This window comes from Amaranthus tricolor, chromosome 8, assembly GCF_026212465.1.
Source record: "Amaranthus tricolor cultivar Red isolate AtriRed21 chromosome 8, ASM2621246v1, whole genome shotgun sequence".
Classification (NCBI taxonomy): domain Eukaryota; kingdom Viridiplantae; phylum Streptophyta; class Magnoliopsida; order Caryophyllales; family Amaranthaceae; genus Amaranthus; species Amaranthus tricolor.
Window position 1 is genome coordinate 20296361 of NC_080054.1, and position 12719 is coordinate 20309079.

The 12719-nt window shown below is 34.5% G+C and overlaps 1 protein-coding gene across 3 annotated transcripts in view; it reads left to right on the forward strand.

The window, feature by feature from the left end:
• The first annotated feature begins 2900 nt into the window (after positions 1 to 2900).
• LOC130820264 (elongator complex protein 4) overlaps positions 2901 to 12719 on the forward strand; it is a 16028-nt gene continuing 6209 nt past the window's right edge. Inside the window, exons 1-9 of one of the 3 annotated variants that reach the window (XM_057685574.1) lie at positions 2901 to 3413; positions 3949 to 4125; positions 9008 to 9234; positions 9322 to 9394; positions 9872 to 10025; positions 10185 to 10263; positions 10426 to 10585; positions 10657 to 10748; positions 12277 to 12719. The exon at positions 12277 to 12719 is cut by the window's right edge and continues 231 nt beyond it. In XM_057685574.1, the coding sequence (XP_057541557.1) occupies positions 3990 to 4125; positions 9008 to 9234; positions 9322 to 9394; positions 9872 to 10025; positions 10185 to 10263; positions 10426 to 10585; positions 10657 to 10748; positions 12277 to 12444 (1089 nt within the window). In that variant the 5' untranslated portion in view covers positions 2901 to 3413; positions 3949 to 3989 and the 3' untranslated portion in view covers positions 12445 to 12719. The remainder of the gene's footprint in view (positions 3414 to 3948; positions 4126 to 9007; positions 9235 to 9321; positions 9395 to 9871; positions 10026 to 10184; positions 10264 to 10425; positions 10586 to 10656; positions 10749 to 12276) is intronic. The other 2 variants (XM_057685575.1, XM_057685576.1) reach the window with 2 other exon arrangements.

Genomic DNA, 12719 nt, shown 5'->3' on the forward strand with positions numbered 1-12719 from the left:
TGCACCCCCACCAGCAGCTACGGCTGCCTGCACCGCCACCAAGGCCAACCGCAACGCCTTGTCCCTCCTATGCCACCACCACTACATTAAACACTTGTCTTCTCACCCCTCTTTTCTAATTTCCCCATTGTGAGCCATCTCCTCTTCTCTCTAATTAATTTTCTAGTTTTTAATTAGAGTTTTATTAAGTGTATTGAGTTTGATGTTGGTTTTTTGTTAATTTCATAGAATTTTTTTGTGGGTAAGAGTTTGATGGATGAATTGAACATATTTATGATTTAGGGTTTGAAGTGTGATTAGAAATTATGGGTTTTGTGTTGATTGTGTATTAGTTTTCTTTGAATCTTAGTATGAATAGTAATTAAAGATATTATCTTTGAACAATGAATTCATTAGAGTTTAATTTAGGGATGAAATTTTAATAGTGTGCTCTTATGTTTTATGTTGGTGGTGCGATGATTGATTTGATAGTTTCATAAGTTGTTTTAGGGTTTAGTTGTGTTATTTGTGATTATGATATATTTAGATGGTAATGATTTTTATTATAGTTGACTATAGAAATGGTTTTGGTCGTTAATTGGGAATAATAGTTGCTAATTGTAGTGACTTGATTGGTGTGAATTACAAATGCTCTTAGTAGGTTGTCATTGAAGTTATAAATGCATAATCTTAATAAAGCCAAGAGCATAATGTCAACTTATCGTTGATGGTTGCTAAAGTTAATTGTTGTGTTGTTTTGATTGTAGTTCTTTCTAGCTTTGAAGAATGTAATAAATGATATCGCGATTCGATAACTCTAAGATTTGCCTTATCGGTATATAAGTGTTATGTTAAAATTGTAACGCTTAGTTGTGGTTAGTTATTTTTGGGTAACGCAAACCGATATATTCAAAATTAGTTGATGAAAAGGAACGATTCACATATACTTCTACTTTTAAATTGGTGAAAAGACTTAGGTTATGTTGAGTTAATAATTTTGACTTGTATTGAATGAGTTGTGTGCGTGCTAGAGTAATTGAAAACTCATGTTGAATGGGTAATAGTGGTTATTTGGGCATTTAGTTAGTATGACAAAGTAGTTAAGGGAACTTATTAGTTCTATTCCTAACTTGTATAGGTTCCCAGTTCATAAGAGGAAAGTAGAGCCTTAGTTGGGTGACTTTTGTAACTTTTGGTCATGCAGTGACGCTTTCAGGTACGTACATGCAGCAGTTAATTATCATATTCATCGTTTCAAAGTATTATCAATATTTCATGATTATATGCATCGTATTAGAATTATAGAGCGCCAGAAAGTAAACCATGCTAGCGAATAGTCATAATAGTGATATAGGCAAGTCGAATGAAAGCATTAGGAGACTATGAGAACAGATTTCTAAATAGTAGAGAACGCACCATGCTTGTGTGTGGTATCGAAGTGATTTCCTACTTATTGAGCCTTGATTTTGATTAGTTGGCGTGACTCAACTGGATTATGTCCGGTTGATTTTGTAGTCCCCTAGGTGAGATCTGACGGGATCACTGTAAGGGAGGTATGAGCATACTTTTGTCACCGAGCGCCGGATGGCCGATACCGCCCCTTGACCGAGGTGTTACCATGCGGGCCTTGAAAACCCCAATATGGTGGCCTCTTCACTGGTTTAGTACCCCAGTGTGTTAGTTTTCTCGAAGGTCGGACTCGAGAGGGTCGGTTGGAGGGGGTATGAGCTCATACTTTGCTATGGGCGTCGGATGACCGATAACGCCCTTGGCCGTGTCACTATGCCATGAATAGAGAAAAGATCCACTACCTTTGAATATACTTTGAGGGATTAGTAGTTTGAAAGAGAAATCATGAGTGAATAAAGATGTTTAGACAGATGAGTAGATTCGTTATTGCTATGCTATATCGTTGTCTATAGTTTTGTTCAATGACTCTAATTGTTATAAGTTCATTGATTACTGACGTGTATGTGTTTGTTGTTGTTTGTTCATGACTTCCTATGATGTTCCTGCTATGACACATTTGACTATGGTCATTATGTTGAGCAGTAGGAGGATCATAGCTTGGCATGACAGGTATAAGAGCTTCTTTTACTTTGCATTGGGGGAAAGAGTGAAGTATGATCGTATCAATTTTGTACAAGTTACCTAATGCTTGTAGCTTTTACATTACTTGTAAAGTTTTCTTTTTGGGATTGTATAATTCCTTCGTATGGAGCCATGTGACTCCTTGTATGATCCATAGTTCCGCTGCGTAGTTTTTGGATGTATAGTAATGAGAATACTCCTTTAGTATCCGTCAAACCGATGTGTTAACACTGGAACCACAATCCTCGTTAGAGTTGATGATTTAAGGAGCCGACGATGATTCATTCCGTCGTGACATATTTTTGGAAGGCATTAAAGACCTTAGATTAGTTTAGTGTTGTTATCCATTTATATATCCTCGTCACATCCTCAGTTTTTTAACAGAGATGCTGCCGAAATTTCCACTCAATCACCTTTTTAATTAATCTTTAGCATTTATTTAAATATATTTTTCCTTTTTCTTTTTATGTAACACCCGAATTTCCTTCCTCCCTTTCTTCACAAATTTTTTTTCGTAACGGGTTGGAAATTCAAGGATGTTACAAAAGTCCCATCTTGTAAAGGCTTTATTTCTTGTTTAGTTTCTCCCTAAATAAGCTCCTCTCTTCTACACATAATCTCTATTGTAATTTCTCTTAAGTTTGTTATTTCTCCTTTAAACACATAATATAATCCTAGAATAGATGGTGGATGTAGCCCATTGATTAGTGAACCACCGTAAATACTTAGCCTTGATTATTTACTTTATTTTTGCCATTCATCATTATATTGCATTATTTGGTTCTAAACTTTGACACTATATAAACACCCAACTTAAACCTTAATCATAGAGAATAAATTAGATAAACATTAGAGTTAGTGCGTGAATTTTTATAAAACTTTGACTACCATGTGAAAAACCTAATCCCTCGTGATTACCATGTGGAATTTAGATTGGCCACCCCTGAACCGATTTCTCTAACCTAATTCGCATCTTTAATTTCTTCTCCCTAATTGAAATTCTCCCTAACCCATATCTTCCCCGTTTTCCCTTTTTTTCTCTTTCGACATAGTGCGCACAGAGTACTTGCAAGAATTATCAACTGATTTTTTAATTTTCTCATTGTTTTCGATTTTTCACAAACTGATTTTTGATTTTTCTTCACCGGAGTCTTCTTCTACCTGTGATTTGTGAATGTGCTGGGTACAAAGGCTTGGAATCTTACAAAGGAATTTTTAGAGTTTTTTTATTGTTTATGCTCGGCAGGAAATCTGGGATATTGCAAGTCTACAATTTGCTCTATTGTTGAGTTACGAAACAATTGATCTTTTTTGCTTCTCATTGAGGAGTCTGATTTTCTAAGGTATTTCTCTATTCTCCTATTTTACACTTACTTTGTGAGTTTCTGAACATGTTTTTTTGTTTTGATAAATTAGTTGAAATGAGTAAGTTTTTTCTTTGTTGATGAAACTTTTGAGCTGTATATTGTTTTGTCGAATGGGATGATGCTTTCTTTTACATGATGGTTGCTTTTCCACGTCTGGATGCTTTAAATTTGTTTTGATAATTCCTGAATTTGGATTTTCTATTGGAGAGTTCGTTCTTTAGCTGATGTATCTTTGTCTGTTGATAGATTCTAGCATAGATTAAGAGCTAAAAATGCATATCACTGTGGACTGTAATAGTTAAAAGGACAGGAGTGTATTCTTGATTACCATAGTCAATTCAGAAATAAAATTCTCGTGCTTTGTTCTTGTCTCCAATAGTTATGCTGATCAATTTTAGTGAACATTGTCTGATTTAGCTCCTTTTTGGTTGTTTTATGTGAGTTTAGTGAACATTGACTGTAGTATAATTTGCTTACTACACAATTGATGGCTACTGGTTTCTATCCGCAGCTATTGCGGTACTGGCCACGAGCTGTTTCAGGTGATCAATCATGGCGATGAGCACCAAGGTTCGAACCAGCAGCTTCTCTCGCAACCCAATGGCTGGTCCCATCTCCAAAGTTCCAGGCTTTAAACCTGGACCAAATGGCGTCGTTTTCGTCTCTTCTGGCATACCTGACCTTGACAGTAACCTTCCTTTTCCTTCTAAATTTGTTTGAATTTAATGTTCTTTTGTTTCATATTGTGGCTATGCATGGAATGTGTTCTTTTATTCATCTATTCATCACTGGAATATGGGGGTTCAATTAGGGAGCTTAATTCTCTTAAATTAACTTATTTTCTGGGGAGATATATAGAATGGCTAAAAGGAGACAAGCATTTAGAAATGATCTTAGTAGGGTGAAGTGTGTCATAAACAAACAAACATTCTTGTCCTATAGTGGAGATCAAAGAAGTATGGAAGTTGGACTTTAATGAGTTGTTGAATGGATGTTAATGGTGTGATTGGAGACATCTCCATGGAACAAGTAGAAGAGATCACATAATTTATAAGGACGTATAAATAAAGTAGAGGAGGAACAAGCTTAGAAAAGAATAAAGCAATAGAAAATTGAGGCTTTGAAATGTTTAGGGAAGATAAGAATCAATTGGTCTACTAACCTTTTTAACAAGATTAGGAGACAGAATAAGATCCAAGATAGCCTTCGTGTAGCTACACCATGAAGTTATGACTTGAAAGTGTATGGCAAAATACCAAGAGAAATATTTTGGTAGGTTATGAGTTATGACAAAAAAATGTATCCCATGTTGATATAAGGACGTATAAATAAAGTAGAGGAGGAACAAGCTTAGAAAAGAATAAAGCAATAGAAAATTGAGGCTTTGAAATGTTTAGGGAAGATAAGAATCAATTGGTCTACTAACCTTTTTAACAAGATTAGGAGACAGAATAAGTTCCAAGATAGCCTTCGTGTAGCTACACTATGAAGTTATGACTTGAAAGTGTATGGCAAAATACCAAGAGAAATGTTTTGGTAGGTTATGAGTTATGACAAAAAAATGTATCCCATGTTGATATATTAATATTGTGGGGAATACATGTATTATGGCATGTGACTAACAAATGAAGAATTTTTAATTATGATTGCTCTCCATTGAGTTTTTTTTTAGGCCTTTTCTATTTGCATAATACACTTGCAGATTGAGATACTACGATATCAAAATAAATGGAAAATACAAATTCATATGGATTACCATTGGAACTAATATATTGGTTCTAGTAGCCGACTTTAATCTTTTGGGTTAAAGCTCTTGCAGCATTGGTATTTTGTTGAGAATTTGAGACTATCTAGGGGTGAAATATTAAGGTGCATATTATTTGTTGTGGGCGTTGTGTTGATGGATGTAATTGGAGATGATGTTAATGTTGAGTTAGAATGTCAAAATTAGAAGAGTTTTAGTCCGAGTAAAACCAACTAGTTGAAATATCTTTTTGGCACCAGTGATCATTGTAGGAAAGTGCTATGACTTGATATTTGAGGATAATGGTTTATGAAGGGGTAATTAGGTAATTACAATATTAGGAGTAACTTAGGGAATAAGTTAGTTTTAAGTGGTAGTCTTCTTATAAATAAGAGGAATTAGAGGCTCATTGGTATCATGAAAATGGTAATACACTTGTTGGATGGATTTTACTCATTTTAGGAGACCTTAAGCTTCTCGAATTGCTTGATATATTTTTTGTTACTTTGTAATCGTTCTTTAATCATCAATTTGATAGTATAATTCATCTTTTGTCATTTTATCATTTCAATTTCTATTTTACTGTTTTCTTGAAATTATCAGTTCATAACAAACATGGTATCATTTCAATTGCTCTGATACCATGTTTGCTATGAACCGATAATTTCAAAAAAACAGTAAAATAGAAATTGAGATGATAAAATGACAAAAGATGAATTATACTATCAAATTGATGATTAAAGAACGATTACAGAGTAACGAAAGATATATCAAGCAATTCGAGAAGCTTGAGGTCTCCTAAAATGAGTAAAACCCATCCACAAGTGTATTACCATTTTCATGATACTAATGAGCCTCTAATTCCTCTTATTTATAAGAAAACTACCACTTAAAACTAACTTATTCCCCAAGTTACTCCTAATATTATAATTACCTAATTACCCCTTCGTAAACCATTATTCTCAAATATTAAGTCATAGCAGAAAGTAGAATATTTTATTTTATATTTTATATTATTCTGATTAGTTTTCTTAAGTTTAATATTCCATAATATTTCTTTCCTTATTTAGTCCTTATTACTTGTATAAATAGAGGTACTACCTCTCATTATTAATTAATACAAATCAAGTATTCAAAACTCCAAACACAAATCTCTACATTATTATTTCCGCATTATAATTTTCTACATGGTATCAGAGCCGTAAGGTTTTCCTGGACGAAAAAACTTTATCGGTATTTTATCATTGATCATAATCGACCAAAATTAATCCAAACAAAAACCAAATCAAAATAAAAAACAAACAAAAAAAATGATTTCAATGGACATGTGGAACAAATGTTCTTCCTCTTCCAAAAATTTAACCAAAAAAGCAATACAAGACCAATAGTATCGAAAAACTTGAACTACCAAACTTACATCAAGTGGTGTAAAGAAATGAAGACCGAAATTAGTGATCTGGGGAGGCTTAATCATATCACTATGGTCCCACCGGCCACCACAAACGAACAATGGGAGCAAAATGATAGTATGGTGATTTCATGAATCATCGAAAATATTGACAGAGACCATATAGATTGTTTTCTTGGCTACACTACCACCGCTCACGAACTATGGACAATAATTCAATTCATTCTCGGACCGACCAATTTCGCTACCTCCCGTAACTGAACCCATTCAGCGTGAGGTCGCGAGGGGAGAAATAGAGACAAAGGAGAAGAGTCAAAAGAGAACCGAGGAGACCACTCAACAACCGCTCATGGCCCATCCAACAATGGAAGAACGTCACCAACGCTCAGATAAATGGAACCGGTAGAAGACCAAATTCAACCAAGCACCTTCAACCCGATGACTGGCCAACGCCTGAAATTCTCAACAAAAAATTGAGACAAGCCCCTTCTGTGGAAAATGTGGCAACATCTACAAGAGTTGAATGCTTCTTTCTCTATATATATACTCAATTCAAGTATTAAAGGGAATGAGAAAAAGCAAGTCAAACTGGAGAGAAAAATGGGGTTAGGAATAATTGGGGCAAGAGTATACCTTCCAAAATCTATCCTACCCATTTCCCTTGACCCACGCAAATCCCATGACCCACAAAAATCAATCCTACCAATTTCCCTCACGAAAATCTACAACCCATTTACCTTACAAAAATCCCTTCTTACAAAACAAAGAAAAAAGAAAAAAGAAAAATCTTACCCCACCCATAAAACCTAAGCCCAAAATTCAATTAAGACCACACCCCAAAATTTGAATCTTTGACCCAAATAACAAAATAAACCAACCCAATTTATTTCTTGACCTTTTATCTAAATCTGAAAAATTGAAAGTTAATTATGGAAAATTTGTAGAAGAGATAATCATAATTTCCTTTGTAAAATCAAAAGATCAACTAGTGGATTTTCTATTAAAGGCGATTGGATTCGAAGACTTGAAAATTATTGTGCAAGTTCTGTTTCGGGGAGTGTAAGAAAGTAGAATATTTTATTTTATATTTTATATTATTCTGATTTAGTTTCCTTAAGTTTAATATTCCGTAATATGTCGTTTCCTTATTTTAGTTCTTATTACTTGTATAAATAGAGGTAGTAAGTCTTATTATTAATTAATACAAATCAAGTATTCAAAACTCCAAACACAAATTTCTATATTATTATTTTTGCATTATGATTTTCTATAATCATAAAATAGGTGTTTTAAAGTTAGATTTGAAAGGATCTCCATCCAATAGATTGTTTTAGTGATTGGATCCATTTTTACTAGACTAGAGTATTGATCATGATGTAAAGCTTATAATTTAACTTATTGGGAACTATGGTTAAAAAAGTTATGATAAATTGCATGTAGATTAGACCATTACTAATGTATACGTTGCAATGTTGGGCTTTACTGAAACCTTTGTAGAAAGATTGGGGCCATTAAAATGGCATACTAAAATAGATGAGTGGCATACTCTAAATGATAAGATTCAAAAAGAAGTCATTATAAAAGATCTTAAAGTTGCATATAATAAAGATATATAGAAAACCTTCTACATTCATTGGTCATGTGCAAAAAAGTTGAAACTACAATCATGAAGTTGAAATGTTAAAATTTCAAGAAGTTTAGATGAGGAAAGGCAGGTTGAAGTTGACTTGGATAACAAAAGTGGAAAATGACATGGAGAATTGAGGTTTGTCAGAGCATATGTCAATATATAGAATTAAACAAAGTATAATCTATGTTTACCGATGATTTCTCAATTTAATTTGTTTTACTTCATGTAGCCGACCCATATGTTAGGATTAAGTGATTGGCGTCAATGACAGATCTTCATTTAGGCAGATAGGGGCTTGGCCCTTCGGAACTTTTTTTTAATATTATATAGAAGTAAAAAATGTTGTATCACTATTACAAAAAAAAAGGGATGTGGCTTAATGTTAAAAGAGCATTATTTTTGAATTGCAGATCAAGGGTTTCAATCTTCCCCTCTCTAATTTTGTTTGTTTGATGATAATCTTGGCCCCCTTAAGTTAAGGTCAAAGATGTGCCACTATTTAGCATTGTTGTTGATAGCTCAATTAAATGGTCAATGATCATCAAAAGATGTTGGGTTTTGATTGGGGTGTTTAGTATCTTTTAATTAAGCTTTTTTTAGTGATGGGTGATCATCAATATGTGCTCTTTGAATCTTTATCTCATTAATGTTAAACATGATTATACATGGATTTTTGGTAGGTTAGTTTGATCTGAGTTACCGAATTTTCTGAATTTAATGAAGTTATAGTCAATTTATGATGTTTAATCAATTATCGATAAAGTGATCTGAACTCCTTCAAAAAACAGGAATTTTGGGAGGTGGGTTTGCTTTGGGAAGCTTAATTATGGTAATGGAGGATCCAGAAGCACCTCATCACATGTTATTATTGAGGAATTATATGGCGCAAGGATTGATGCATAATCAGCCTCTTTTATATGCAAGTCCATCCAAAGACCCTAAAGGGTTTTTGGGTACTTTGCCTAATCCAATTCCTCCAAAAGATGACAAGCCGCATGATCATGGCACAGAACAGGTATTCTATGCTTGTTAGGGCATTGTTTATTGAGTGTGATTTCACCGGATTGTTCAACTATCATAGTTTGTTTGTCTTTGATTATAGGATAAGGATCTGAGAATTGCTTGGCAGTATAAGAAATATTCTCGGGAAAGTCTACAGGGCCATGATATTAGAGGTACAAGAAGTAGTTTCTTCCTTGCTGATGTCATTTCTTGGATTTAGATGATCCAATTGTACTGTTAGATGTAAAAGGATATTGGACAATTTTGTACTCCCTAGTCTCTCCAGCCTTTTTTGTTTATCCCTGCTCCAATTTTGTCTATTTATTTTGTTTATCTCTATTATACTTTTTTCTCCGTCATTCCCCCATTACTACCTATTGATCCCACAAACTCCATATTTTTTCATACTCTATTTGCGATTTTAACCAACTTAATCACATCACCGATTCCTCTTACTTTTGATATATGTGGCTACAATAACAAAAACAAATATAGAGAGACGTGAGGCATAACTTGCAACTAGTGAGATCAGAGATGGAAGTTGATCACATTGGGAACTGGCTTTATCAACTGTTAAACAACTATGGTTTTCAAGAGAAAATTGGTATTTGATTGGAGAAATTGATGAAACTTTTTTTGTGATTAAACAGATTCTGATCATGAATACTGCAACACTTTTGATTTGCGAAAACCTTTGGAGAGACAATTTCTTGCTGGAAAGCACATTGACTGTGTGAGCACTCTAGATTTGACTCTGGACATACTTCATCAGCGATGCTCGACATTTTTAGCCCAAAACTCAAGGTATGTCATGTAACTTCATTGGTGACTGCAATCGTGTAGATTATTTGTGATATGTTCGTTTATTTTTTTTGCTAATTTATTAATTCGATGGAGTTCTGTTAGCAACTTGTAAGCCATTATTTCCATCTTTTATCTTGAAAGCTTTTGTCTTGTTTACAGAAGTGATAGTAGCATATCTTGTGCCGGTCGTATTGCTATTCAGTCATTCTGTGCACCGCAGTGTGGATATTTTGACAAGGTGGTGACTTTTCGCGGTTTTAACACAACTTTACATCCTGAAACGTCATAATGTCTTTTTGTGCAATACTACTCTTTATCTATTGATCCCCATTCCCCACCCAGTATTTGTTGCCTTTGTTGTCTTGCTAAACATATCCTTTCAAAAATCCATATATTTCAGGACTGGGATATGCTTGCTTTTGTAACGGCTTTGAAAAGAATGGTTAGGGAATCAAATGCAGTTGCCGTTATAACGTTTCCACATTCTCTACTGTCGTCATCCTTCTCCAAAAGATGGCAGCATTTTGCTGATACCCTCATTTCAGTCAAAGCAATAGCAGGCATGTCATGAACCTCTAATTGTGTCTGTTGCACGGTTCATCTCCTAATAATCGTCTTTGTTTTTCTCCAGACGAGGACAAGGAATTAGAGCAGCTGCTTACTGGATATAAAGAAATGGTTGGTTTCCTCGGCATACATAAAGTGGCTAGGATCAACACTCAGGTACTATTATCACTCATGCCTCAACTCAGGGGCGGAGCAAAGTGCATGGAGGCTCTATTTACTTATAAATTATTTTGCGAACATGAGGCCCTCCAACAACCATTTAAAAAATCACCACTATTTTAATTGTAAAATAAAAAAAATATTTAATAATGCACCAAATAAACAATTTACAGTACCACATAACTGGATATAAAAATCAAAACAAACAAGACATGCATGATTAATTAGATAAAAATCAAAATAGTGAACGTAGCAAAAATTAAAAATATATCTACAATGTAATTAAAAAATAAAAGGGAAAAACTTAATTTATCATATGAATTCAGTGAAAAATACCGTAATCAATAGCAAAAGATATAGACACTTTATGTTTTCAAATTTACTGAAAGATACAACTACAATCAAATATTGGTTGGAGAAAACTAAATTACTCAATCCTTGAAGTCCACAATTGATCTACGTATGAATCCCAATTAATCCCTATTTCCTTTAAATAATAATCAGTAGTAGCCACCGTTGGTACCTCTTGTCACTGCCACCACCAGCTTCACCAGCCGACACCACATCCAAAACCACGGTTTGTTCTGTTTATAATTTTGGGCTGAATTTTTATTTGTTTATTATTTTTCAGAAATTTTTTTGAGAAACGCATAGAGAAAGTCAATTATTAAAGAAAAAGAGAAAGTTAAAAGTTCAAAAAGTAGAATGGTCTTATACTCTTATAGATACATGTACTAAAAGATGATATGGGGAAGAGAGACGTAAATAAAAGTGTGTTCACTCTATTCAGTTAATTAATTGGTGACGACCAATATTTGGGCAAAAAAGTAATTAGCAGGTTTCGAAACACAGCAACACCAGTTTAGGAGCAGAATTTTTACTAGCTGCTCTACATCAATTTACAGCTAAAAGTCGAGTCCGTAAGTATTTTAGGCCCCTTAATTTTGGGGGCCCGGGGCGGTCGAACACCTTGAACACCCCTAGAGCTGCCCTTGACTCAGCTGTACCTTAAAATTATGTTTTGATAACAATTTTGGAAAGAAAAGAAAGGGAGGGTAGGGGAAGGAAAGAAGGGAAAGGAAGAGAAGAGAAGAGAAATGGAAAGGAAATAGCTCTTGTTTGTATAGGAGGGAATGAAAGGGAAAGGAAGGGAGATGAGAGCTTTCTCTTTAAATCTTTCCAACTTTAGAGAGATTGGAACCTTAATAAAAAGTAAATATCAAATCCTTCTAATTCTCTTCCCTTCAAATTTCTTCGCTCCCATTTTGCTGTCCAAACAAGGGATTCATGCTCCTCTAAATCTTTCTCCTTCCTTTCCCTCCATTTCCTTTCATCCAAACACACCTATTATTTTGGATGCTACCAAAATTAGAATGTCATGAACCATTCTTGCACTCTATTTTTAGAATAATAGAGCGCAAGAATTAGATAGTAGCAAGTTAAATGGCAACAGGCAGCTTGTTAAGAGGTATAAAGGGTCATCTTGATTAAACTTTTGGATGTCGTGTTGTATGTTACCAAGCAGGTACCTTTGGTTTTAGAGGCGTCGACATTTTCAATCAAGCTTCATAAACGAAGGTCGTTGGTTTTCGAATGTCTAAATCAAGCGCCCATTGATGGTTCAAGTGGTGCCTCGTATGGCACTTCTAGTAGCTGTTCTGCTTCTGCTAAACAAGGATCTCTTGACTTCTAGACCTTCTATTGTGATTGACTACTGCCATTTCTTGGCCTGTTCGCCAAATCTCATGCTATACTTGCTAGAACAAATAATAGTAAGAAACATTTGGATGGAATCTTCGCTTATCATTCTCCAAAACCACTCGATTCTATAACGGTGGTTTCCCTTTTTTTAAAGTGAATGCGGCAATATCAGGATCCTCGACGTTGAGGTTAAGGCACAGACACACGAAGTCCGTGGCATTGGTGACTGGCGTATTTTGAAGTGCGGGTCAAGACGTGATGTGGTTC